The 23,628-nt window shown below is 40.0% G+C and overlaps 2 protein-coding genes across 7 annotated transcripts in view; both read right to left on the bottom strand.

The window, feature by feature from the left end:
* PTPRB (protein tyrosine phosphatase receptor type B) overlaps positions 1-17,935 on the bottom strand; it is a 107,497-nt gene extending 89,562 nt beyond the window's left edge. For all 4 annotated transcript variants that reach the window (XM_008684290.2, XM_008684289.2, XM_008684288.2 and 1 more), the window contains exons 1-3: positions 17,853-17,935; positions 16,198-16,590; positions 6,786-7,042 (exon numbers count right to left, since the gene is read on the bottom strand). In XM_008684290.2, coding sequence (XP_008682512.2) covers positions 6,786-7,042; positions 16,198-16,590; positions 17,853-17,907 — 705 coding nt within the window. In that variant the 5' untranslated portion in view covers positions 17,908-17,935. The remainder of the gene's footprint in view (positions 1-6,785; positions 7,043-16,197; positions 16,591-17,852) is intronic.
* A 653-nt stretch (positions 17,936-18,588) lies between these two features.
* Positions 18,589-23,628, bottom strand: part of PTPRR (protein tyrosine phosphatase receptor type R) — a 122,826-nt gene continuing 117,786 nt past the window's right edge. For 2 of the 3 annotated variants that reach the window (XM_040637262.1, XM_008684295.2), the window contains one exon: positions 18,589-19,786. In XM_040637262.1, the coding sequence (XP_040493196.1) occupies positions 19,693-19,786 (94 nt within the window). In that variant the 3' untranslated portion in view covers positions 18,589-19,692. Of the gene's footprint in view, positions 19,787-21,149; positions 21,557-23,628 lie in introns of those variants that run through there. The other variant, XM_008684294.2, reaches the window with a different exon arrangement.

The following is a 23,628-nucleotide window of genomic DNA, read 5'->3' on the forward strand; positions in this document are numbered from 1 at the left end:
CACATGATTTATATTGTGACAAAATGTGAACATAGTTCTTTCTGCACACAAAATAGAAAGTAATGCAAATCATAACAGAAAGAAAAGCAGAGAAAAGAAAAATCCTTGAGATTTTAAAGCTGGAGGGCTTTAAATTCAAGTAAATTATAGACCATATTATGCTATTGGCACATGGCAATCCGCTTTAGCTGGCCAACTAAGGAAACTACAGCTCTCTGTCAGAATTAGGCTTGAATGATGCTAATTATAAATTAGGGCCTTAGGAACACATCCCTTCCACAAGACGCTAGTCCTAGAGAGGCCTTTCTGCCCCGTCAGCAGTCTCAGAATCTCCTGGTACCGTGTCCCAAACCCACTAGACAGTCTAAGAGTCCTTGTTCATAAGGAATGATTAGGGGATGACTGGTTTTCTGTTTTTGTCTTTCAGTTTCTTTGTGGGTTTTTGTGGGGGGGGGGTTTCTACATCTTTCACTTTTCCCTCTAGGTATTTGCCTCAGTAAAGGGGGAGTATTGTCCTCTCTTTAGTTCCTGCCACAGAATAGTGGTGGCAGCAGGACACCTCCCCTCTATACTTTCAGTAACACAATAAAGGAGGTTACCCCAGACGGGAGGGAGGTAAGAGGAGGTGGGGATTTTCTGCATTTGCCTCGTTACTTATTTGGAGGCTCACAGTGGGCTGTGATCTCTTTGAAGGCCCAATGGAAGGAAGCACAGAACAGTTCAGGCCCCAGCCGCAGCACAATGGCTATTCATGAACGGAGGAAACGCGATCCCTCTCCCAGGCCAGGGCCGGCAGGGTGGGGAGGGGAAGGAGGAGGAGTGCCTCCAAACAAGATTCATGGATCTTTAGCAGAATCTAAACCAACCGGGAACATTTTTTTAATTTGGTTCTTAAACTTCAAGTGCATCTGTGTGACTTGGAGGACTTGTTAGAACACGGATTGCTGGGCGCTACACCCAGAGTTTGTGAATCAGTAGGTCTAAGTTCTGGGTCTGGAGCCCGTCCTTTGAGAACAACTGATCTAGATATTTCCTAATTCATCTGGTGGACAAGCTTCTGGTTTTATCAACTTTGTCCTTGTAAAGACACACACAACTACATAATACTATCATCATGGTAAGGATAACAACAATAGCTAACAGTAACCACACAGGGGGTTCCAGCACTACTGAGCACATGACTGGTGTTAGATGATTTAATTCGTGTCCAGGGTGAGGGAGCGAGAGTTAGTTTTGAAGCCACGTACTGACCCAAGCCTACAGCCTCCAAACGCAGACCCCTCACACTGGGAGGTGAGGATCTGAGGAATGAGGGCAAAAGAGAAAAGTAGGGAAAATCTTCTCCCAAAGAGTCAACTAGCACAACTTTGCAGGAGCATTACTAGTAATTGTTTCAAATTATGTCCTCCTTGGCATTTACCTTCATTAACAGGAGCTCTAGGTAAAAGCCTAAGGTGAGCAGCTGTGCAGGTGTGTGTGTGTGTGTGTGTGTGTGTGTGTGTGCTCTTCTTGCTCTGCTGTTTTCTAATCATTTGACCTCGGGCAAGTCCTTAACCTCTTTAAACTTAAGCTGGGCATCTGCAAAATAATAATAATAATAACGATAACAACAACAATAATAAATACCATGATAGATTATTTAATGGCTACAGTTTCCTCCCACCCAATAGGTGGGGCCCTTTGCCATGTGACTTTGTAGCTCTTCCCATCAAAATGTGAGGTCTATTTTCCCTACCTTCAAATCTGACCCGGCCGCATTGATCAATAGAATGTGGCAAAAGTGATATGTGATTCTAGAACCTTGTAGCTTCCACCTTTGTCTCCTTGCAGAACTCCCCAAACCATCATGTAAAGAAGGCGGGGTAGCCTCGTAGAGGAAGAGAGGCCACGTGGAGAAGAACGGAGATGCCCCATCCTGCAGCCAGCACCACCTGCTAGTCATGCGAGAGGCTACTGTGAACCTTCCAGCTCAGCTTACCCTCCAAGCTAAATGCACCTGCAAGAGTGAGCTCAGGTGAGACCACCAGAGGAACCGCCCAACTAATCAACAAAATCATGAGAAAAAGTAAACTGTCATTAGGTATTATTTTCATCTCCTAGATTCTCTTCTTCATAGATACTGTGCAGTGTCTCTTCATGCTTCTCTCCTCAGAGAGTGAACTAACTCAGAGAGACTATTGATGAAATGGAAAGACACAAATACATGCCACTTTCGCTTTGGAAGTGTTTTGTGTCATCTCCAACCCCATTCCCAGTCCCATGTTCCAACCCCAATTCATCCTTTTTTTTTTTTTTTTTTTTTAAGATTTTATTTATTTATGTGACAGAGAGACAGGCAGCGAGAGAGGGAACACAAGCAGGGGGAGTGGGAGAGGAAGAAGCAGGCTCATAGCGGAGGAGCCCAATGTGGGACTTGATCTCGGAACGCCGGGATCACGCCCTGAGCCCAAGGCAGACGCTTAACAACTGCGCTACCCAGACGACCCCCCCCCCATTCATCCTTTGATTGTGGATTTAGAACACTATGGTCGCTGCACAAACAGTAATCAGTAGTCATGACATACATAGCATTTCCAAGCATAAAATCTTAGTATTTCAGTTCTTATTCTTTCTTCTGTAGATTTCTATTTCAGGTTAAGTGTTCTACATTCTACCTCGTGGCTACACGTGATGGGAACCAAAGGAATGACAGATAATTTAATAGTGTCACTAATTAATATAACAAGTAGGAACTAGTGACTATTTCTGGATGAAGACTCCATTTGAAAACATGCATTTGAGATCTTCATCAATATACATTCCATTTCTGTGCACGGGACAATGATGACAGGGCTCTTATACTGTTGAAGTCTTTTCTACATTCTTAGCAGAGTGATGGTCCTCCATGCAATGATTTTGACCACCTTGTGTTATGATTTTATTATTTATTCTCACATCCCCCATAATGTCAGGCAAATAGAAGGCACAAAATAAATGAATACAGAATAGATGATTAGATTAAAGTGATAAAATCCCCAAGTTTCTTTAAAATGTGAATTTTAGGTAAGAATTGAAATCACTTTCTAACTCTCCATTCCACCCCATCCCAGCTCCTTCACCTCTCTCCTTCCCACTCCTCTAACTCTTTTTAGGTTACTCTATTCTCTTTTAGGCTTAGTTCAGATATTCCTTTTGCCAGAAGATATTTCCTGAAATCTTCACACCAGTTAGGAACCTTGATTTTGTATTCCATGATAGCCTGTGTATATTTCTATTTCCCTCAACAGCACAGCAGACAGTGAGCTCCTTCAGGGCAACACTTTTGTTGTTTATCTTTGTGTCTCAGTGAAAGGTAGCAATAACAGCTGTTATTTCCTAAATGTGTACTAAGGACCAAGTGCTGTAGTAAGCATTTTACATGCATTATCTCTCCCCATCCTTGCAACAGCCCTCGGAGGTAGAGGTTCCATTTTATAGATGAGGAAACTGAGGCTTAGAGAGTTTAAGTAATTTGCCAGGTCACGAGCTAGTAAGAGGCAGAGTCAGGAGGTTTGACCTCAAAGACTGAGTTCTCAACACTCTGTTCGGACGCTAGTTAGGTCCTCAAGAAATGTTTGTTGACTTGATGAACATTTTCCTAAGGTATTAAATTGAACAGTCATCAATGTCTCTTCCCCTTTCTTCTCTTATAATTTTTTTTGGGGGGAGTTGAGGGGTGATTAAGAGATGAAATGGGGGAAATTAGAAGGGAGAAAAAGGAACTAGAGGATTAGCCCCTGAATGAAACACTATATTATTATATATTAGACATATTAAACCCTAGATACACACAAACTTTAAAACACTAAGGCAATAAAAAAAATGCATGGCCATTCAACACGACCATCGTACCTAAACACTGATGGTAGATGGGTCATTTGCTACCCAAGTGGTCAACAATATCACCACTTCCATACCACTTCAATCAACTCATTTTCCCAGCACTCCATTACATTCTCCCCATTTGATTTCTCTGAGCTCTGCTCTACTCCACTCCACTCCACTCCTCACCATTCCACTTCATTTTACTCTTCTCCATTCCATTCCATTTCACTCCATTCCTCTTCATTCCACTGCCCTGCACTTCATGACATTCCACTCCCCCCTTCATTTTGCTTCACTCCATTCTACACCTTTCTTTACCTTCCTACAAAACTTCACAATGTATTAAGCACTATGTTCAGAAGCTGGAGATGCAAAGTTGAATAAATACAGTTCCTATGCTCACGTTTGGATTTTTCCTGTCATCACCTGATAACAGACCATCTCAACTCACAGCCCAGTTGTACTAAGTAATCCCAAATCATCACAGACCGGTGTTATCTGATTAAAAAAAAAACCAAACTGACACACAAAGAATTTCTTTCTACCAAATTCCAAGCAATTAAGTGGAATGATTTTATTTCTTTCTTATGCTCTTCTAGGTATCACGAGAACACCTTTCAAAATTACTTTCAAAGGACAGGCGTTTTACCTTCCAAGTGACTTTTCCTTTCCAAATGTCTAACTACAGCTACTCATAATTGACTGTTAGAGAGTAAATGCTCCAGCTAAATCAAATGATGATCTAGCAGAGATGCCTTGACTAAAGCATTCAGGTCATGGAAACTGCACTTTTAGAAACTGCCTTTGGAAGGAGCATAGCTTTTACACACTCAGCTTCCCAAGACATAGTTAAGATTTTGCCTGAGCTTCAAGAAAAAACTGGGACATGAGTCATGACTTGATGACTACTTGATATGTAGTCATTCTGGTGCCACATCTGGGAGCTCATAAACATTGCAGTGGATTTCACCTTAGAAAAAGACTAAGAAACTAAAACCCAAAACACACCCTGCTCTGTATTTACCATGATCTGACCCTGTAAATCCAACTCTGGCACTGGGTCATGTGAGCTCTCTTGCACAGCGCTGGGTTGGCCCAAGGGCTAGTGTGCCTGCACCACAGCTCTGGAGCTGCGTGTCCTTGACTCATCCCAGTGGAGCCTGGCCACCTCTGGGAGCGCTGTCTGTGTTTGTTTCACAATGGTCAAATGTGAGCAAAAATGGGAAAACAGTTTTGCTAAAAGGCAGTCCTTCAGTGTTCAGGCAGATATGTTTCTGTTATAGTTTTTATTCAGCATGTTGCTTATTTGACATACTTCATATAGGTACCAGTATAGCATATGAGACATATATATATATATATATCAGTACAAGCTGTGCTTAATTGTTTTTCTGTACTGATATATATGTATATAATATATGCTATATACTTAAAATATATACTTCATTTTTGTGTATTAGTTGTGAAAAAATTTATATATCTGTATTTATCTATATATATATATTCCCAGGTGTAAGTGAATACTCTGAGAAACTGATGTTAGAATGACATTTTGGCTGAGACACATTCAGCCTAAATAGAAGGTGCTCCACCAAGAAGCATTCAATTTCAAAATAAGTGGCGAGTCTCACTGACATCCATGACTAGAAGGGCTCAGGAGTTGGAGATTTAGGGAGAGTACCATGCGGATTCATGATGGCAACCTCAAGTACCAGCTCTCCTGCTCTCATTTCCTGTCTTCCCTCCTTACTTTCCAAGCCCAGACAGGTCTGAAACCGTAATGATCAAACTAGAAGTGGGTAAAAAGCTAGGTGTGAAATGGGAGATTTTGGACAAGTTCCCTTTCCCTACTTCAAGCCCAAAAGGATGAGTGACAGGAGAGGAAAAGCTAACATTTACATTGAATTCAGAGTTTGGGTTACTTCCTGAAATGAATTATCTTTGTTAATGGGTTGAGAGTGAGTGTTGGGTTTTAAAGTCATATAAAGAGCATCCAGAAAAGTCATGAGGCCTTCCTAAATTCTATTCAGAGGCAGTGTGCAGGGAAGATTTATAGTAAAGGAAAAGTGGAGATAAAAACAAAGTTCCACAGGTTACTCAATGTGGGTTATGTTTGCTTTGTGATTAATGACGACGTATGTGCCTACTAGCCAGGAACCATATGCAATAGCAAATCCTGCACAACGCAGAAGAAAGCAAAGCCCTAAAATGGGCGTTAAGTCATACGCATGGTGTTGGGCTTCTACTTTCTTTCAAGTATTTGGTTTGTTTATTAGAAAACTACCAAATGAAAGAGCGTTTCTTATTTGCCTTTGCAAATCACACTTCGGGAATGACACTGTTGCCCCAAACGGTGGCCTAGAACCCCGAGTGGTAAGCAGGACTGAAAGGATGAACACTGCAAACCGAGATACTCTGTGAGCAGACTCTACGACCGCACCATCGCTGCCCCCCAGACATTGGACCCATCTGTCCTTTTGTGGCTGCCATGTGGAATTGGTATGTGATTTAGCTTATTTGACCATATTCACAAATCAATCATAGATTCCTGAACCTTCCCTTGCTTTGTGACTCTTTCCACTCTCTTCTGAGCATAAACAATTGTGACCTAGGTGCAGGGGAATTTGCAAGGTACTGATGTCGATTTCTATTTCCTGTTTTTAGGTTATGCCTAAGACTGTGACCCCTGACTTTGGTTCAGAAATGTGGCCAACCTGCAGGAGTATGGTTTTGACATCGCAGCCTAATTATCTTTACCAACTTTTAGTTCTATCCTAAAGATTTTTCATCACACAAAATGCATTCGTGCATCATTAGCAGCTAGGACACAGAGGACCTAATCACCCCCTTGAGTTGTGGCATTGCCAGCAGAGAGAATCTTTTCAAGCAACGGGCTTTCTGAGACCCTTACAAGTCACACCCCACACCCATTCTCCCCTTACCTGTTCCGTGGTGCTGGAGAAGGGCCGAAGAGTCCAGGGGACCCAAGGTGTCTCTGTAATTCCAGTCAGCTGCAGATTGGGGTGCTGTCTCTGTCTGCTGTCGTGGCTGGAGTGTTCTGTTGTACTTCTGGTGAAGGCCTCCGTGGTGTTCCTAATAAGGTGTTCCGGGCTATCTGGAACTGCATTTAAAGTAGTGGGGATTTGGGGTGGAGCCGTGTTTCTAGTGCTCCTTACTGAAACTTCTGCTCCCAGGCCAGCTGAGGTAAAGAAAGGACAGTTACTAAAATTACCTTCATGTTTTGTGGATTCCTCACATAAAAGCAATTTGACTTTAGAAGAAGAAGACATCTTTCTTAACAAGCATGTGGATGAATTTCAGGTATATGAAAAATCAAACGTTTTGGACTGTGACAATGTTCATTTGCCCTGTTCAATCCACCCATCCTCTATCCATCTATTAATAACATAGGGTCAGGGGAGTTGTGGAAACTGCTACCAGAAATCCCCAGCTCTGTGTAGAAGACAGAATTAAATTTACTGTATGAGCACTGAGGGAGTCACGGAATTGGCTTCACGGGGTCCATGAATCTCGAAAAACTTCCTGCCCAGTCCTGAATATATGTCCATGTATACTTTTTTTTTTTCCTGTGGGGAACTTCCATAGCTTTCATTCAACTTCTCAAAGGGGTCATTAAACAAAATACCAGGTTGAGAATCACAGCTAACAACTTACCTAACTTCGTCATGAAGACTGATGACTCCCAGGAAAGCAATGACTTTCTTTTACCACAGTGTAAACTGTTTCTAATCCTAATTGTGTGAGTACCAGATCCTGGGACCGTTCTAGTTTCTAAGCTCCCTGGCTTCTGGAAGGACAGTCAATTGATTTATAACTTATGAGCTGGTGGGATTAATTGATAGCTTTATTTTGCAAGGCTGAATTGCCCATATTTGAAAATAATTGATTTATGAATTAGGTTCACCTAGCCATAATTATTAAACATGCTCTCCATCTGTTGGGGATCTTGCTAACCACACGAATCCTGATTCAGTGAAGATTGTCAGAGCCCACACTCCTCCCAAGCCCTCGGGAGATGCCAGCGCTGGTGCTGATGGTCGTTGGACCACATTTTGTATAACGAGACCTAGAGAACAACTGTATAATACGAAGCATTGGAAAGGTCTGTAAATTATGGGCTGAGGTAGTATGTTTAGATGCTCCTATCAACTCCATTATGTGTCAGAGTTTCCTGGGATATAAAATCTTGCCCAACTAGATAACTATAACTTTGAAAATTTTCTGGTTTACAAACTGGCAGAAAAAAAGATTTTATTTTTCATTACTCCTTTAGTGGTTTATTCAACCAACTATTTCTTCTTCTTCTTTTAAAGATTTATTTTAGAGAGAGAGCTAGAGGGCATGGGGGAGGGGCAGAGGGAGAGGGAGAGAGAGAATCTCAAGCAGACTTTGCCCTAAGCACAGAGCTGATCCAGGGCTTCATCTCAGGACCCTGAGATCATGACCTGAGCCGAAACCAAGAGTCGGACGCTCCAGGCACCCCACAACCATTTCTTAAGCAACTACTATGTGCTGGTGAGGGTCCCCTGAAGAGGCTATTAATGTTTGCCTTTTCCCTGTTCTGGTCCACCTTATTGAGCCCTCCTTTGAATCTCATTTATTTCCATTCCAATTTCAACTGAAATATTTTATATGATAATGTCTATAAAGAAGAGGGAGTAAGGCACAAAAAGAGGATGAAAACAGAAAAAGTATTTTTAAAATTAAGGAAGATGTAAACATCAGCAGTTCTCTTAAAGCTTCCTGAAATAATCATGACTAGCAAGCATCCTTCCCTTGAGACGTGGAAGGTCATACAAACCCTGTACATGGGGTTGCCAGATTTAGCAAATAAAAATACATGATGCCCAGTTAAATTGGAGTTTCAGATAAAGAATTAATAATTCAGAATATTTAGCATAGCTCAAATATAAAATATTGCAAAGGTTATATTACATATGAAATATTTTATTGGGAATATACATATCCTAAAAAATTGTCATTTATCTGAAATTCAAATGTAATTGAATGTTCTGTATTCTGACAACCCTACCTGTACATCTACTAGACCTAGACTGATAGATTTTTGGACATTCTCGCTAGTTTCTGTTTGTTTTTTCCTTCTGAATCTTGTGCCACTTCCACTGCTATTGTGCCCATGTCACCGCTCTGAACATAGACCAGATTTATTTATCCCTGGGATGTTTTCTACATGACAAACCTACTGGTTCTATTAGCAATATTCCTTTATGATAAACTCTAAGAAGCAGTCTTAATTTTGCAGTCTTAATTGAATTAGGCACTAGAATGTTCTTTCAAGCAGACATTTGCCTGTTGTTGGGATGTAAAAATTTCTGTATGTGGCGATTAGTATTTTGGTTATTTTGGGCTTTGGCCAACACTGATCCTCTGAGTTGACTACCACTTATGACGATTTTAGCTTTCAGACCCTCAAAAAAAAAATTTAATGATGGGTTAGGACAAAAACAAGCTTCCAAATACGTAGCATGTAATTATGTGTCTTAACATGTCAACCTATGCTTACTCTTCTTCACTGAGGAGCAGTTGGTAAGTTCTTATCCTAAGAACTTTTTTTTATTAGTCAGCTTACATGATTAATTCAATGGATGAAACAGACTCTCCCAAAATTAGATAAATGATCAAAACCCCCTTGGAATTTCTTCTGTGAATAACATAGCTTATTACCATTACATGTAGCTTTGAAACATCTTATGGAAAAAACTTCAGTCTTCTGTAATTGTCTTTAATTAACCTTCTAAATGTATTTTTAAAACTCTCCAAATGATACAAGTTCATTTTCCATTTTAGGCCACTACCTGTTTTCCAAAGAAAGAACCAACAGAATATCCAAGGCCAGTACCCCTTCATTTTGTGACTGTGTTTTTAACTTGTGCTATTTAAGAAGCAGGAAAGAACCTTTAGTTTTAACATTCAATTTCCAAATGTTGTGCATCTTAAAGCAGTGGTCTGCAAACTCCGGTAGGCATCAGAATCCCCTCTGGAGCTGCTTAGAATATTGAAGTGTTGGGGCGCCTGGGTGGCACAGCGGTTAAGCGTCTGCCTTCGGCTCAGGGCGTGATCCCGGCGTTGTGGGATCGAGCCCCACATCAGGCTCCTCTGCTATGAGCCTGCTTCTTCCTCTCCCACTCCCCCTGCTTGTGTTCCCTCTCTCGCTGGCTGTCTCTCCCTCTGTCGAATAAATAAATAAAATCTTTAAAAAAAAAAAAGAATCTTGAAGTGTTGGCCTTTCACTAGGAGGTTTGGTGGGGGACCCAGCCCCTGCATGTCTAAATTTCTCAGTGATTGTAATATCTCTCTAACTATAAGGTTTTATCCATATACATAATATGAGCCAAACTGAATTCTAATCATTCTTTACATGGGTATTGAAGGATTTTAAGGTAAATGGGAGGAGAGGAAATCCATTACAGAAATACATAAGGCAATCAAAATATGTTAATCTTTTCATCTCCTGAACTCTGTTGAAATGGGTGTTATGAAATTATATTAAAAATAGTAGATCTTTGGATGTTTTGGTATCTGTAAATTCTTCTGATGTTCTTTATAAAGGTATATACATTTTACAGTTCATGAAAGAGCAAGATGTGTTTTGACACATGCAAGGAAAAGTTCTTACACAATGGAACAATATATTGAAGCTATTTTTAAAAAGCTTTATTGTACCACTGCTACCACATTGTTTCCACATTATACATAATTCCTCTTAGAACACAATTCAAGATAAGGGACACCATCCTGGGTCCAATTTAAAAGATTTTAGCACGTAAGTTGTAAATAGCTCATCTGTAAGATGATTTGCAATGACTGTACCATAATAGGACCATATTCTGAAAATATATTTTTAAAAAGCAACACACATTTTAGTTTATTATCTATGAATTAGCTCAGATGTGATCAATAATAGAAATGTGATTTTTGTATGATGATAAAAAATACCCAATTTGTCAGTTCCCCTCCCTTAAATGACACAAATAACTTTCAAGCATGTTGAAAACAGAATAACTTGAACAGAACTCATTTTGGAGATAGAAAATTTCAACTATATTGGGACTTGCTTTTCCGTAGGAAGATGCCAAATATACTATGCCTTTTAAAAGCAGGGAAATAATGCAGAAAAGATACAGCAAATGAAACAGAAGATACCTTAGAAAAAGGATGATTTATGTATATATATTATACATTAACTATATTAAACAAGATTGGGCTAGAATAAGCATGAAGTGAAAGGGATGTCAATTATAATAGTCTAAATAATTTCTAGAAATGGTAAAAAGAATAACACTTCAGAAAATGTAATCAATAAAATATAGGGTACATAAAGCAAAAAGGGTACATATCTAAAATTTGAGAAAGTAAACTACAAGGTGAAAAGTTTGTGAAAAGAGATATCAAAGATGGAGAATTTGCAAACGGTGGGAGACAACAAATAAATCATTAAAATTTCATTGACTATTAGAGTATTCAAAAAATACTTTATAGACTTAAAAAAGATCCAAGGTTAGAAATAAAGGAAGTAAAATTAACAAATGAACATTTACAAGGCATAGGAAAACATCAAAGCAGAGCACAGGAAAAAATTTAAATAAAAAAAAATGAAACCTAATTAAAGCAATACTTTTGAAAAGCCAAGTATTACTCAACTACTACACTATGAGTTGCACTAGGAAGATGTGCCTGGTGTATCCTAACGTCCCATGTTTTCTTCTGGGACATGTATGTATATTAGATGGTGGGTAGAAGGAAACTCAGCTGGCTGGAGAAGGAAGAATGGCTTTTAAATTCATCACTACCAGGCTGTGGGAGAGGGATGCTGAAGCAGGTGCTACTTTACCAGGGTCAGGAAAAGGAGAGATGGATAGTGTGTGAATAATTCAGATTTGTCCACTAGACACAATTGGCACAGTGCCTAAGGCCCACGATATCATAGGGCCTACAAAATCATTTAATTTTCTTGAAAATTAAAAAAAAAAAGAACTTTCAGAGTTAAAGAAAATGTTTGCTTAAGATTTTTTGTTCACGAAATAGGAAAAAAGGAGGATTTGGAGGCCCATGAAAATCAATTAAATTATTTAATTAATTAATTTATTTTAATGGAGGGAGGGATCCACAAAGACATAAGAGCCCAGAGCTCATGAAAGTCAGATGCAGCCAGGGGTGCGCCCTGATGAATTCATTGACGTGTCACAGGCTGAAAATGGCGGGGGGGGGGGGGGGGGTCTGGATGTGCTAGATATTTTTTAATGATCACATATATCATAGATTAGTAATCAATGATCATATGATTTCCAATGATCACATAAATCAATGGTCAATTGCAAGGCCCATGTTTTTATAATCATGCAAGGAGAAAACAAACCCTAACACGGCTATGACAGCCAATTTGGTCAAAGTAGAGTCTGTATGTAGAAAAGACACTGTGGTTTGTTTTGTTTTGTTTTTCCCCTTCTGCTTTCTATATTTACAAGCATCCCCACCAATCACTAAAGGAAGCAGCTTCTATTAAAACCCTTTCTCCCAAGAGTATATATGATTGCCGACCTATTACAGCACTTACGCATTTTATTCCCTGATCCACGTAACTACAATTAAACAATTACTTTAATCAGCAGTTAGAGCAAGTCTGACAGCAACATGGTTTCAGCAGCGAAATCTCTTTAAGTGATTTCACTAGCTCACTCATGGTAGGGACATTTGAAACTATGTCTGCAAAAATTTTCCTGCCCTTAGGTAAATACAAGATTTGAATGAGTGAATGTATAGTAAATGCTAAGGACGTGTTGATTGGTTAACCAACATCCTACATACAATGTTAGTCTCCATACAGTAAGAAACACGTGAGTGAAAGTAACTATTTTATTTATTTGAGAGAGAGAGAGTCCAGGGGGAAGGGCAGAGGGAGAGGGAGACAAGCAGACTTCCCCCTGAGCAGGGAGCCCAACTCAGGGCTGGATCTCAGGACCCTGAGATCATGACCTGAGCCAAATCAAGAGTCTGACGCTTAACGGACTAAGCCACGCAGGTGCCCGGAAAGTAACTATTTTAGATAGCCATCTAACTGTTTATAAGTAGGGAGACTTGGCGTCCTTTGGAAAAAAGTATCCAAGTGATGGCTGGAATTCTGCACCTTCCATCAAGAAGATTTAAAATGACTATGTTTTAAAGAGTTTGTCAAATGCACTCAGAATGCATTTTTATTCCTAAAGTAATAATCTTTTTCAAAAAATTAAATGTGTGATTATATAAAATTGTAATATTATTGAATAGAACAGAATTTGTTTTTTCCTTATTCTTTATGCATTATTGATAACTGGTTTGTGTTAATCTATAGAATAAGACTCTGAAATTATATACAAGGGATTTCTAAAAATTATATTCTGAATACAGTGACTCCATGGACGTAGCTGTACAATGTAACACGAATATGTATGAGGAAAAATTGAGAAAGTCTGTCAGTCACCTTTTTGTTTTATTGACACATTGCTAAAGGCAAAATTGTTTCCAAAGAGCTGGATATCTGGCACCTGATTGACAAAAGAATAGAGAGAGAGAATGAGTTTTTTCTATTTTTAGCCAGTTATGTTACCATTTTGGAGACAATGTTTTTATTATTGCTCTTATGACTCAGAATAATAACAGTAAGGGTCTAGTTTTATAAGTTGATTATAAAATGTTGATTTTTCTTTTTTTATGATTTTATTTATTTATTTGAGATGGAGCGTGAGAGAGAGTGAGCACTGGCGGGGGAGGCGTTAAAGGAAAAGGGAGAAGCAGGCTCCCCACTGAGCAGGGAGCCCAACAATATATATAATTGTGCTACCAGATTATCATATTTAGTTATCAACTCTTTAAAAACGGACATTTGGAGCCATTCATTGAAAACATCTGAATGCCATTTAATTTTTCACTATGGATTCTCTAGCAAATCAATGAGATTTCATGCTACGGGTCAACTATTATCATTCTGTATCTTTGATCAATGGTTAAGTTTGACATAGACCAGAAAAACATCTGTTAGCTTATAATTGTGTTAAAACAAACTACATATTATACATGTGTGTTCAAATATAAGATTTTTTTTTGTACCACAATTGTGCAGAATTTCATCCTGCTTTTTTCTAGAAGTCCATTTTTCTTCCAGCCCACATTGTTGGGCATGCTTTGGATATGGCACGTTCAGAGGTTAACTGTAAATGGTCTATTTCATCCACTTACTTTTGAAGTAAAGTCCATCATTGGACATGTTCTGCATGGAGGTCAAAGGAAATCATTTTTTCCATTAATTATCTTCTATCTTGAGTAACTCTTTGCTGATCTATATCCACTTTTTAAAAGTTCCAATGAAACTTTCTGCTAAATAAGGTTCTATTTGGGGGACTAAGAAAGAATCTCACTTCTGCTTAATGGTACAACAGGAATATTTATAATGTTTCTGTATTGTTTGGGACAGGCCTTGCTCAATGAACTATAGGAAAGGAAATGTACAAATTGGTGTTATGTGCAGTATATTCTCTGATAAAGTTGAATTATCTAACTGACTTTTATAATTTTTATCTTCTTCTCATAGTCAGAAGTTTTATAAGCTCAGGACTGTATAGTCAACTTCTATTGAAGAAGAGCCACTGCATTCAGCTAGCATCTAATTAAGTACTTATTTTGTTTATGAAATGAATGAGTGATAGAAAACTGTCCAAGGATCAGCATGGTGAAAAGACTCCTGTAAGCCGCAAAAATAAACACCTAATAAAAAGATGTAAAAGTACAGTGAATGCTGATCCCCAAGTGGGGTTATGGATCAAAATTATCTCGGGAACTTTAAAAAAAAAATCAGGTATTAGCCCAAATTTCTTGAAACTGAATCTTGAAGGTGGTAGGAGAGAAGAAATGATGGCAATGAGTTCCTTCCCTCCCCCAGGAGAAGCTTATGTAGTCAATTGGGCAAAATTCTGTGGTTAAGCATTTGGAAAACACTCTATGATGGAATGTATACTGGACAAGGAATTAAGAAATTTGGGTTCTAATCAGACCTCTGCCACCAGTTAATCTGGGATAATTCACTTGAACTCTGTAAATTTCAGTCTCCTCAATGATGGGCTTCATTTCTTGATAATATCTCCAGTGATTTGTAAGGTCCGCTTGTACCTAATATATAATGATTCTATTAGTTTTATCTTTCATGACTTCCTAAAGCAAGTCTCTACTGCAGGAGTTAATAAGCAGTAAAATGATTAAGTAAAATAGAGAATTAAGCAGCGCCTGGGAGGCTCAGTTGGTTAAGCGTCAGACTCTTGATTTTGGCTCAGGTCATGATCTCAGGGTCTTGGGACCCGCATCAGGCTCCGTGCTTGGAGAAAAAAGAAAATTAAGCTGTATCCACAAATAAAATCCCCAGCACGGGACTGAACTGTGTGCTGCACCAGGAATTTCTTTTTCTTTTTTTCTTTTTTCTTTTAAAAGATTTTATTTATTTATTTGACAGAGAGAGAGACAGCCAGCAAGAGAGCGAACCGAAGCAGGGGGTGTGGGAGAGGAAGAAGCAGGTTCCCAGCAGAGCAGGGAGCCCGATGCGGGGCTCGATCCCAGGACCCTGGGATCATGCCCTGGGCCAAAGGCAGATGCTTAACGACAGAGCCACCCAGGCGCCCCTGCACCAGGAATTTCTGTACATGTGTAGAAGTTTTTACTTGTATCTGTCATCTAGATTATATCCATTAATGGGCAACAAATTAGAAGACCCTGTGGCTACACATTGGTCCTTACCATTTCAAAAGTATGTGACCTCTTGTACCTCTAAACATTAGTACAAGAGATTTGCAAAGGCGCAATGTATGTTCTCATTTTTCCAGTCTTCTCAAACACCATTCTGATGATCTACTAGTTCCTCCTAATCAGAGAATAGAAGTGTCCACATCAGCGAAATTAATAATTTCCTGATCATTGGCTGGAGTCATTACATATGATGCTGCGCTTACGCCTGATTTATGTTGCTACATTGAAAGCTATCTAACCAAAGTGCCTACAGTGTGGTACAAAAGAGAAACCCAAGAAATATTTGCTTAACTAAGAAAAGCGGCAAGGAAAGAAGGGAAGGAAAAGTAAGAGGTAGAAAGAAAGATGTTGGGCTTATTTAATGCGAATAATGAAGTTTTCCACATCAGTAGGAACCCCACGATCCATTTCCAATAGCTTATGAATCTCCCATAGGCATCGTGTTGAGGTAAGCAGCCATCCCTTTAATGTGAAACAAACAAACATAACACAGCATAACACTGAGCAGAAGAACATTCAGAATCAATTCTGAAAAGGATAGCTCACCTTTTTTTAAGCAGAGACTTCCATTGACCGGTTTTCCCTCCTGGTTGATATCTATTTTCATCCAGCTATGGAGGTATTTCCTGTCCTTCTTGACCACTACCTTGGAGCCTTGTTTCTTGAGAAAGAGAGAGGTATTTTCCACCTCAAGGAACCCTTCCTGCTCATGGCAAGTCCACCGGGGTGCCTGGGAGCAGTGGGTAGAGATAGCTGGTAGGGAAGGGCCACGAGAATTGGAGATGCCCAGGCACAGAGCAGATTTAACATGAAGGAGTTTTCCATCCTCAGTCCACATCCACTGCTGGTTCTGGCTGGTCCCATCACACAAACCCACGACCACTCTCTTATTTTTGGAAAGGCACTCTTGTTTATGGACATGGACAATCTGAAACCCCTCTGGAAGACGAGATACTCATAAAGTACTAAGTAGCAAATTATAAGGCCCATCAGAAAACAAAACAACCCACCCACAAATCAGCCAAATGACGGTATGAGGCTTACTTATCTTTTGTTATTGCTATCGTTTCAAGTGAATATTCCCAGAATCAACGCATGTGATTTAAAATCCCAAGGCTGACAATGTCAAAATGTCATACTTGGCTCCCTTTCTTTTACTTTCACATGGCTCAGGGAAGAAAACACCCCCACTGAAATAATGAAAGCAATCTTGGAAAAGACACAAACCATCCAAAGAATATGGTGTGATATTTGAACCCATATAGTTAAATATGCTGAAGTTATGAAAAACCCCCATTCCCTATCTAACCATTTTAACTCTTTCCATCATTCATCACCATCCCCACTCTAAAAAAGCCCCCCCCCTTTTCTGATTCTTAAGTTACCACTGTAGTGTTTGTATACAAATTGCATAGTTTGAATACAGTTTAAAAATTGGATGTATTTATACAAAACCAAAACAAAACAAATTTTCCCACCCGTCTAAACTTTTTTAGCTATTTGCAACCAATGAAGGTATTGATGATCACAACACCATTTCTTACAGTCCTGGAGAGAAGCATTTCTCTATATTGTGACAATATCTACAACCTCCCCTCGATAACTAACAGATTAAAAAATATCAGCATTTCTCGATATTAAAAAAAATTAAGCATCCAATTGTTAAACATCAGTATTAAAAAGTGAAATATTCAGGCTCAGAAATGATTTTCCGAACTTTTACTTAATTTGCTCAGCTCTCTCACAAAAATATTCAGACCTTCCTTCCAGATAACAACTTCCAAATAAAACACACCACCGTTCTTCACCCCCTGTAGTTATATCTCCTTAGACTTTCTTTCTTTAACACACACACAAAACAAACCTATAACCTGATAAGGAAAAAAACATGGAGAATGCCACAGACTGTTACACAATAATCAAAATTTCTCCTCAAGATGCTTCACTCTGTGCTGTCAAGATGCCATTTCGGGAGCTGCCCGAGGCATTTGGAGGACATGAGGAGGCCATTTATTTTCTTTTAGAGAAATCTCAACGGTGTGGACATAGCTGGCTCCTTTTACTCCTCCTCCTCTTCGTCTTTGGTTAAACTGCCATGGAGACCTGGCTCCATTTCCGCCCCAGTTCAGGCACTTTTCAAAGGACAGAGACTCCTCTGCTGGCTGGCGGAGAAACACCACAAGAGAGGCAAGCCCACTCACCTGAATCCCCAAAGATCAAGCAGGTAAGAATCGCCATGTAAAATTCAGCCTCCATTTTCCACTTAACAACTGTTCATGCTTTGCTTGGAGGGGGGGGGAATCTCCCAGATAAGAGAAGCAAAGACTAGGAAGGAAATGTGCCTTCATGGTGGGGGAAAAAGTCAGTGACGAGCACTTCCTCCTATTGAATTGTTTGGGGAAGTTTTACACCAGTGTCCTTTTGTCTGTTTCCTTAGAAAGAAGGGATTATAATTACCTCTCCTTTTTTTACGGAGAAAAAATTCTGGCCTCCAGGAGTAGAAGAAAACTTGTAAGTTTTCTCCTGCATCCCTGTGGCACATGACGACTTCTTAACCTCAAGAGGGAAGAAAGGAATTGTAATCTTAGGTAATAGAATGTTCCTAAAACATGACATCTCTTCAGGTGATGTTGATTCTGCTGAATGAACCCGTGCCATGTAATTTATGAGGATCTATGACAAGTGATAGAAAGACATAAACATGTACTGCTTGTATAATGATATGCTGGGAGTCTATTGAGGAAAACCACATAATGATGGCACTTCTAGATCATTATCCCTCAAGTGATGACAACATCACATTGCGAGATAGTTATCTCTGCTGGGGAGAGGTGGAGACTACAATTAAACCCATCTCATTACCTACGCCAGGCTTCCCCCAAAAGATACTAGCTTCTTTCCAATAGGAAAAAAAAAAAGTAGATGCTTTATTCAATACTTAGTATTAAGAGTAGTTTATTGGCAGTATGAAACAAAGTCAACACAGCTGCATTAAAAATTCATATTTGAGCAGAACGTCTAGTGTTTGCTGAGTGCATTTTTTTAAACTTTGTCTCTTGAGGATTAAAACCTTCCAGAAATTTAAGAATATCCATGGCAGCGTCCTTTTGAAGAACTTCTGGAAATGGGACCAGTTACTTCATTCCCAAAGGCATCTGCCTTCTTTTTTTGGGAGAGAGATTCTAGAGAGACAGAATATTCAAAAATTCCTTCATAGTAAAAGAGAGACAGGTATTTAAAATTCTGGATATGTCATAGTTGCTACAAATTTGTTTTTCCCTTTTAAAGTAAAATGACTCACAATGTAGAAATACAGTGGCTGGAGTTCTGGAGCAGAAACGACCTCGATGCCCAATAATAGAGAGTAAATACATATACACCCAGTGACAATCATTGTGCTCTGTAATTGATTGACAGGAGGTACTGATAGATACACATCGAATAGGTAATATTATCAAGACACATTTCCATATAAAATAGTACTGCTTTTGATTTTTTTTTTTTCAAAAACAAGGACTTATTTGTTAAAAATCCATTATCAATCACTTGCGACCTTAACGGCAAGATTCTGGTAACTGAGAAAGGTAATAGCACTTAAAACAGGAACAGTTTAACAGCTGACAGTCCATTCACAAGACAGATTTTGCAAACATGAAAGCATCTAAACACACAATAATAATTTCTTCAGCAGCTCTTTCAGTTGTCATCGGATGACATATGTCACCGAGGATTTCATAACATACATTCTGTGTGGCGGATAGTCGATACGGACAAAACAAAATCTCCTTAGCCGTGTGAGAAATCTGTCATACCTCCATCAGCACAGGACCTTCAAAATAACGTAGGGGACGCTTACAAATGCATATTCATATACACCAGGGGCCGGCGATCGGTAGTTGTTGCCGTCTTCCACAATCCGTGCCACAGCCTGGCTTCAGGACTTCTCTTTCCTTTCGCTGCAGGAAGCTCCTTCTAGAAGCCTCAGGTGGGTAGCTGGTTAACTACCCCTAGAGCTCGATGGTCTGGTAAATCTTCAGAGGATCACTGGACAGTTTCTGCCGAGAGTCTGCTCTCGTACAGGCACAGGGCATGGTGCACAAATTCATACTGCTCGCTGGTCTGGACCATTCCACCCCTGCAAGGAAGAGAGGAGACAGTAACTTCTTACTGCTAACATCCTGCAGTCTTCATTCACAGACACCACACCAAGCTAGGCTATTATGCCAAAGGCACAGAACAGCTGACCTGCTGATTCTTTTGTGACGCCTCTTACCTGTGTCCAAATGACCCAACTGGTGAGCCCGATATGCTAATGCATATCAAGGGATTAACACAGTGCCCGGTCATCACTAGACCCCTGACTAATTTTACCTCCATACCATTACTGCGGAGACAGTACTGCCCTATGGATTAAATACTCCCACTTTGGAGCCACCCAGGCCGAGGTAGGGTCTGAGTTGGAATCCCTCGTAAACCAATTCTGAGCTGTGGGATCTTGGGCACGTTCCTTAAAACCTTTTCTGCCTCAGTCCCTCCTCTGTTAAAGTGGGATACTAACAATTGCTGGTGCACAGGATTGTTGGCGAGTGTTCAAGGAATTCGTGGACCTGGAGTGTGAGCGTCTCTTCTCAGGTACCTTATCATTCATCTCATGTTAAAATGGTTTATACACTTGGCTTAAAATTGAAGTCGGTGTACCAAACAAAATTGCACAAGTGAAAAGAACAGCTATCCTGAAAGGGTCTATCTGAGTATGTGGTACGGAAACAGCCTTAGTCTTTAGGTGGGGTATGCTGGGTCTGTATCTAAACACAATAGTGGGAGGGACTTAAATGAGCTGGGGAAAAGGGGATTGGCTCTTGCTTTTCCCCCCTTTGTTACCATCATTATCATCACTGGTTACTCAGAGGCACCTTTTGTTACTGGATTAGTAGAAGGCTGCTTCTCCTTATACTTTTATAGATAAAGTAGCTGTATCACATTTTGCTCGTTACCATGATGGTTATTTACTTGGCAAAGCCGCCCACAGTGGTATAAATGTTACTTATTCCTTGTGCTCACTGAGTAACAGCATCTCTATTAGGAGTCTCTATAACTATGTGATCATACAACTCATTTTGAAATTACGTTTTAGCCAGTTCTCCTTAGCAGTTGTTGCTAACATCCAAAATAATTCTTTCTAGACCATGTAAGCACTCAACTTAAAAACAAGATACACTGTTTCACTGTAACGTGATTTCTGGTTAATGGTAATAACTAAGACTGACCTTATATCTATATTTACTTGTCAACCTCTATAAATATAAGCTTATAAGATATTAAGATACTAAGCCTTCACCCTTCTCAACTAAGCAGAGATGTTAAGTTAGTAAGATTTCATCCTTCCAAATTAAACTAAGCAGCTTGACAGGATGCCAAAATGCTGTATTTGGCAAGAAATTCAAGGTAAATTTCGGGGGCAGCAACATAATGGCAGAAGTATTCATCAGTCTTTTCTCCCCAAACTAGACATTTTGTTGTATTAAAGACAACTTTCTGGCTAATGTGTTCCTTGGTCATAAGTTGACAACAAAAATGACAGTCTGAGGATGTGGCAATTCTTCTTAGCTGGATGGTACCACCTGGGCCCACCTAAAACCACAGCAGGTGTGCAAAAGATGCTGGCTTTGACTGAGAATCTTAAGATCCAGGCACAGTAAACACTAGGGCAGCTCCAGGGAGCTGGCCTCACATAGCTCAGGGAACCACTAGTCTTCCCTTGAACTGCCCACGGAATGTGGAGCCTTACCTGTGCTCCATCTCCTGGGCTCTGCTCTATGAGCTCCCTCACCATTTACTCACTTTGAGGTAAACTCTCCCCTTTCTTGTCTCTTCTGGTGAGTACTGGTATTTATGTGTCCAACTGCTGAATGAACAAAGACATAGTCCAAGTTTTCATATCCATGGGACCCTAAATGGGTCAGCAGTGAATTTTCTTACTCTGAGTATATTTTTTCTGATGTTCTGTTAACTAACTCAAGGGTGTTCCAGCCAGCAAAGATGGGGAAGATGGGGAAATAAACTGATTAGTTGTAGGCTAGCAAAATTCTTGTGAGTCTGAAGGCTGAAGGGAGGTGTAGGAGAAATTAGGCTACTTCCCACCTCATTTGGAAAGAACTGGCATCAGAAGGATCCTCAGAGATCATTTATGCCAATCACCAGCACGATGCGGCCTTTCCAGAAGGGAGCAGTCTACAAGGCAGATGGTCAGCTAGTTTCTGCTGGGATGCTCCGTGGGGAAGTGAGGGACCATAAGCAGCAGCCTTTCCCAAAGTTGCAGGAAAGCTTCTGAGGAGATCAGAATGAATCTGCTCCTTGCTAACTGTCACTCCATTGGTTGGACTGAAATAACCCAAAAAAAAAAAAAAAAGTCTAAAGGCTCCTCTTGTAGTCACACAATAGCTTTCTAAATGCTGGAAAACAACCATCAAAGTCCTATAATCTTTTCTTCTCTAGACTAAACATCCTGTGGTCCCTCAATATTTCTATAAAGCTTGGTTTCCCGGTCACTCACCAATCCAGTCTCCCTCTTCTGTAGGCCGTTTTATCAAAGATGACCTTCTTAGAGTGTTGTGTCTACTCCCGACAGGGCTAGTCAGTGGGAATGTTTTCTCCTTTGAGCTGCGTGTTATAGGCCAATGAGTCTGCATTTACAGGTACATCAGATGATAAGATGTCACCGTGCCTGCCTGGAGCCCAGGGCCTAGCAAGCATTTTAGGATAGTGAGTGAAGGTTTGGGCTAATGAAAAAGTCTGCAGGAATTTTTTTTTCTTTTTTGAGTGTGAAAATGACAGTTTGCTCTCATCCTGTACTTAAGCTACTGAATGTCTGAAACTAAATGCAGGACTTTCCATTCACTCCTATTAATTTCAACTTGGTTTTAGCACAAAGTTCTTATTTATTATCGCCAGTATTTCTATCATTCAATATATTAGCTTTTCTTTTCTTTTTTTTTTTTTAAGATTTTATTTATTTATTTGATGGAGATAGAGACAGCCAGCAAGAGAGGGAACACAAGCAGGGGGAGTGGGAGAGGAAGAAGCAGGCTCCTAGCGGAGGAGCCTGATGTGGGGCTCGATCCCATAACGCCGGGATCACGCCCTGAGCCGAAGGCAGACGCTTAACCACTGTGCCACCCAGGCGCCCCAATATATTAGCTTTTCATTTCTCACTCCCAGCTTTGTGTCTTCCGGATATTTAACGAGCATGCCTTACTTCTTTTTAACTGTCATTTATAATGGAGTAGAAAAAGACAGGGCCAAGATGGGGGCTTTATTATAAGTAACTTGATATCATGTTATATACTGTCTATCCCATTCCAAAATTGTTTCCAATAGGTGGCAGGTCCTTTAAGGGCAGGCATGATGTCGTAGTCTTCTCGTATGTGCAACAGTGAAAAGCACTTACGAGTCCTAAGTGAATATCTGCCGTGTAGATTACCCAGGCCATGCTATTTTCATCTCATATGGAAGCAAATAAACTCTGGACTAAAAGAAGGAAAAAAGCATTACAGGATGCATTCACTGGAGTCTGGTTCAAATTCAGGGACTTGTCACCATCATCTCTGAAAATACTTAATAAATGTCTAATTCCATATATTGGTATCTAGAATACCTTGTGGATCTTTGTAAGAACTTAACATTTAGGATCACCATGCAGATTTTACAGAGTCTTTTTATTGGCTTCCACAGGAAAACAATACCCAAGAAGCTAATCCAGTTCCTGTATACAGAATTCAGTCACAGGACAGGTGAATAATGTCAGATTATTCAGAACCCTCAGGAGAGCCCTGTAGTAATTTGTCCCCAGGACAGCTTTGACTGGGTCCCTCGGTACTTTTCAGGTCAGACCGGGCTCCATGGACTTGCTGAAGTCCAGATCCATATCACTGATGTAAAGTTGGTCACGCAAGCTGGTCTTTGAATGTAAGGAGCAGG

Source organism: Ursus maritimus, unplaced genomic scaffold, assembly GCF_017311325.1.
Source record: "Ursus maritimus isolate PB19 unplaced genomic scaffold, ASM1731132v1 scaffold_21, whole genome shotgun sequence".
Taxonomy (NCBI): domain Eukaryota; kingdom Metazoa; phylum Chordata; class Mammalia; order Carnivora; family Ursidae; genus Ursus; species Ursus maritimus.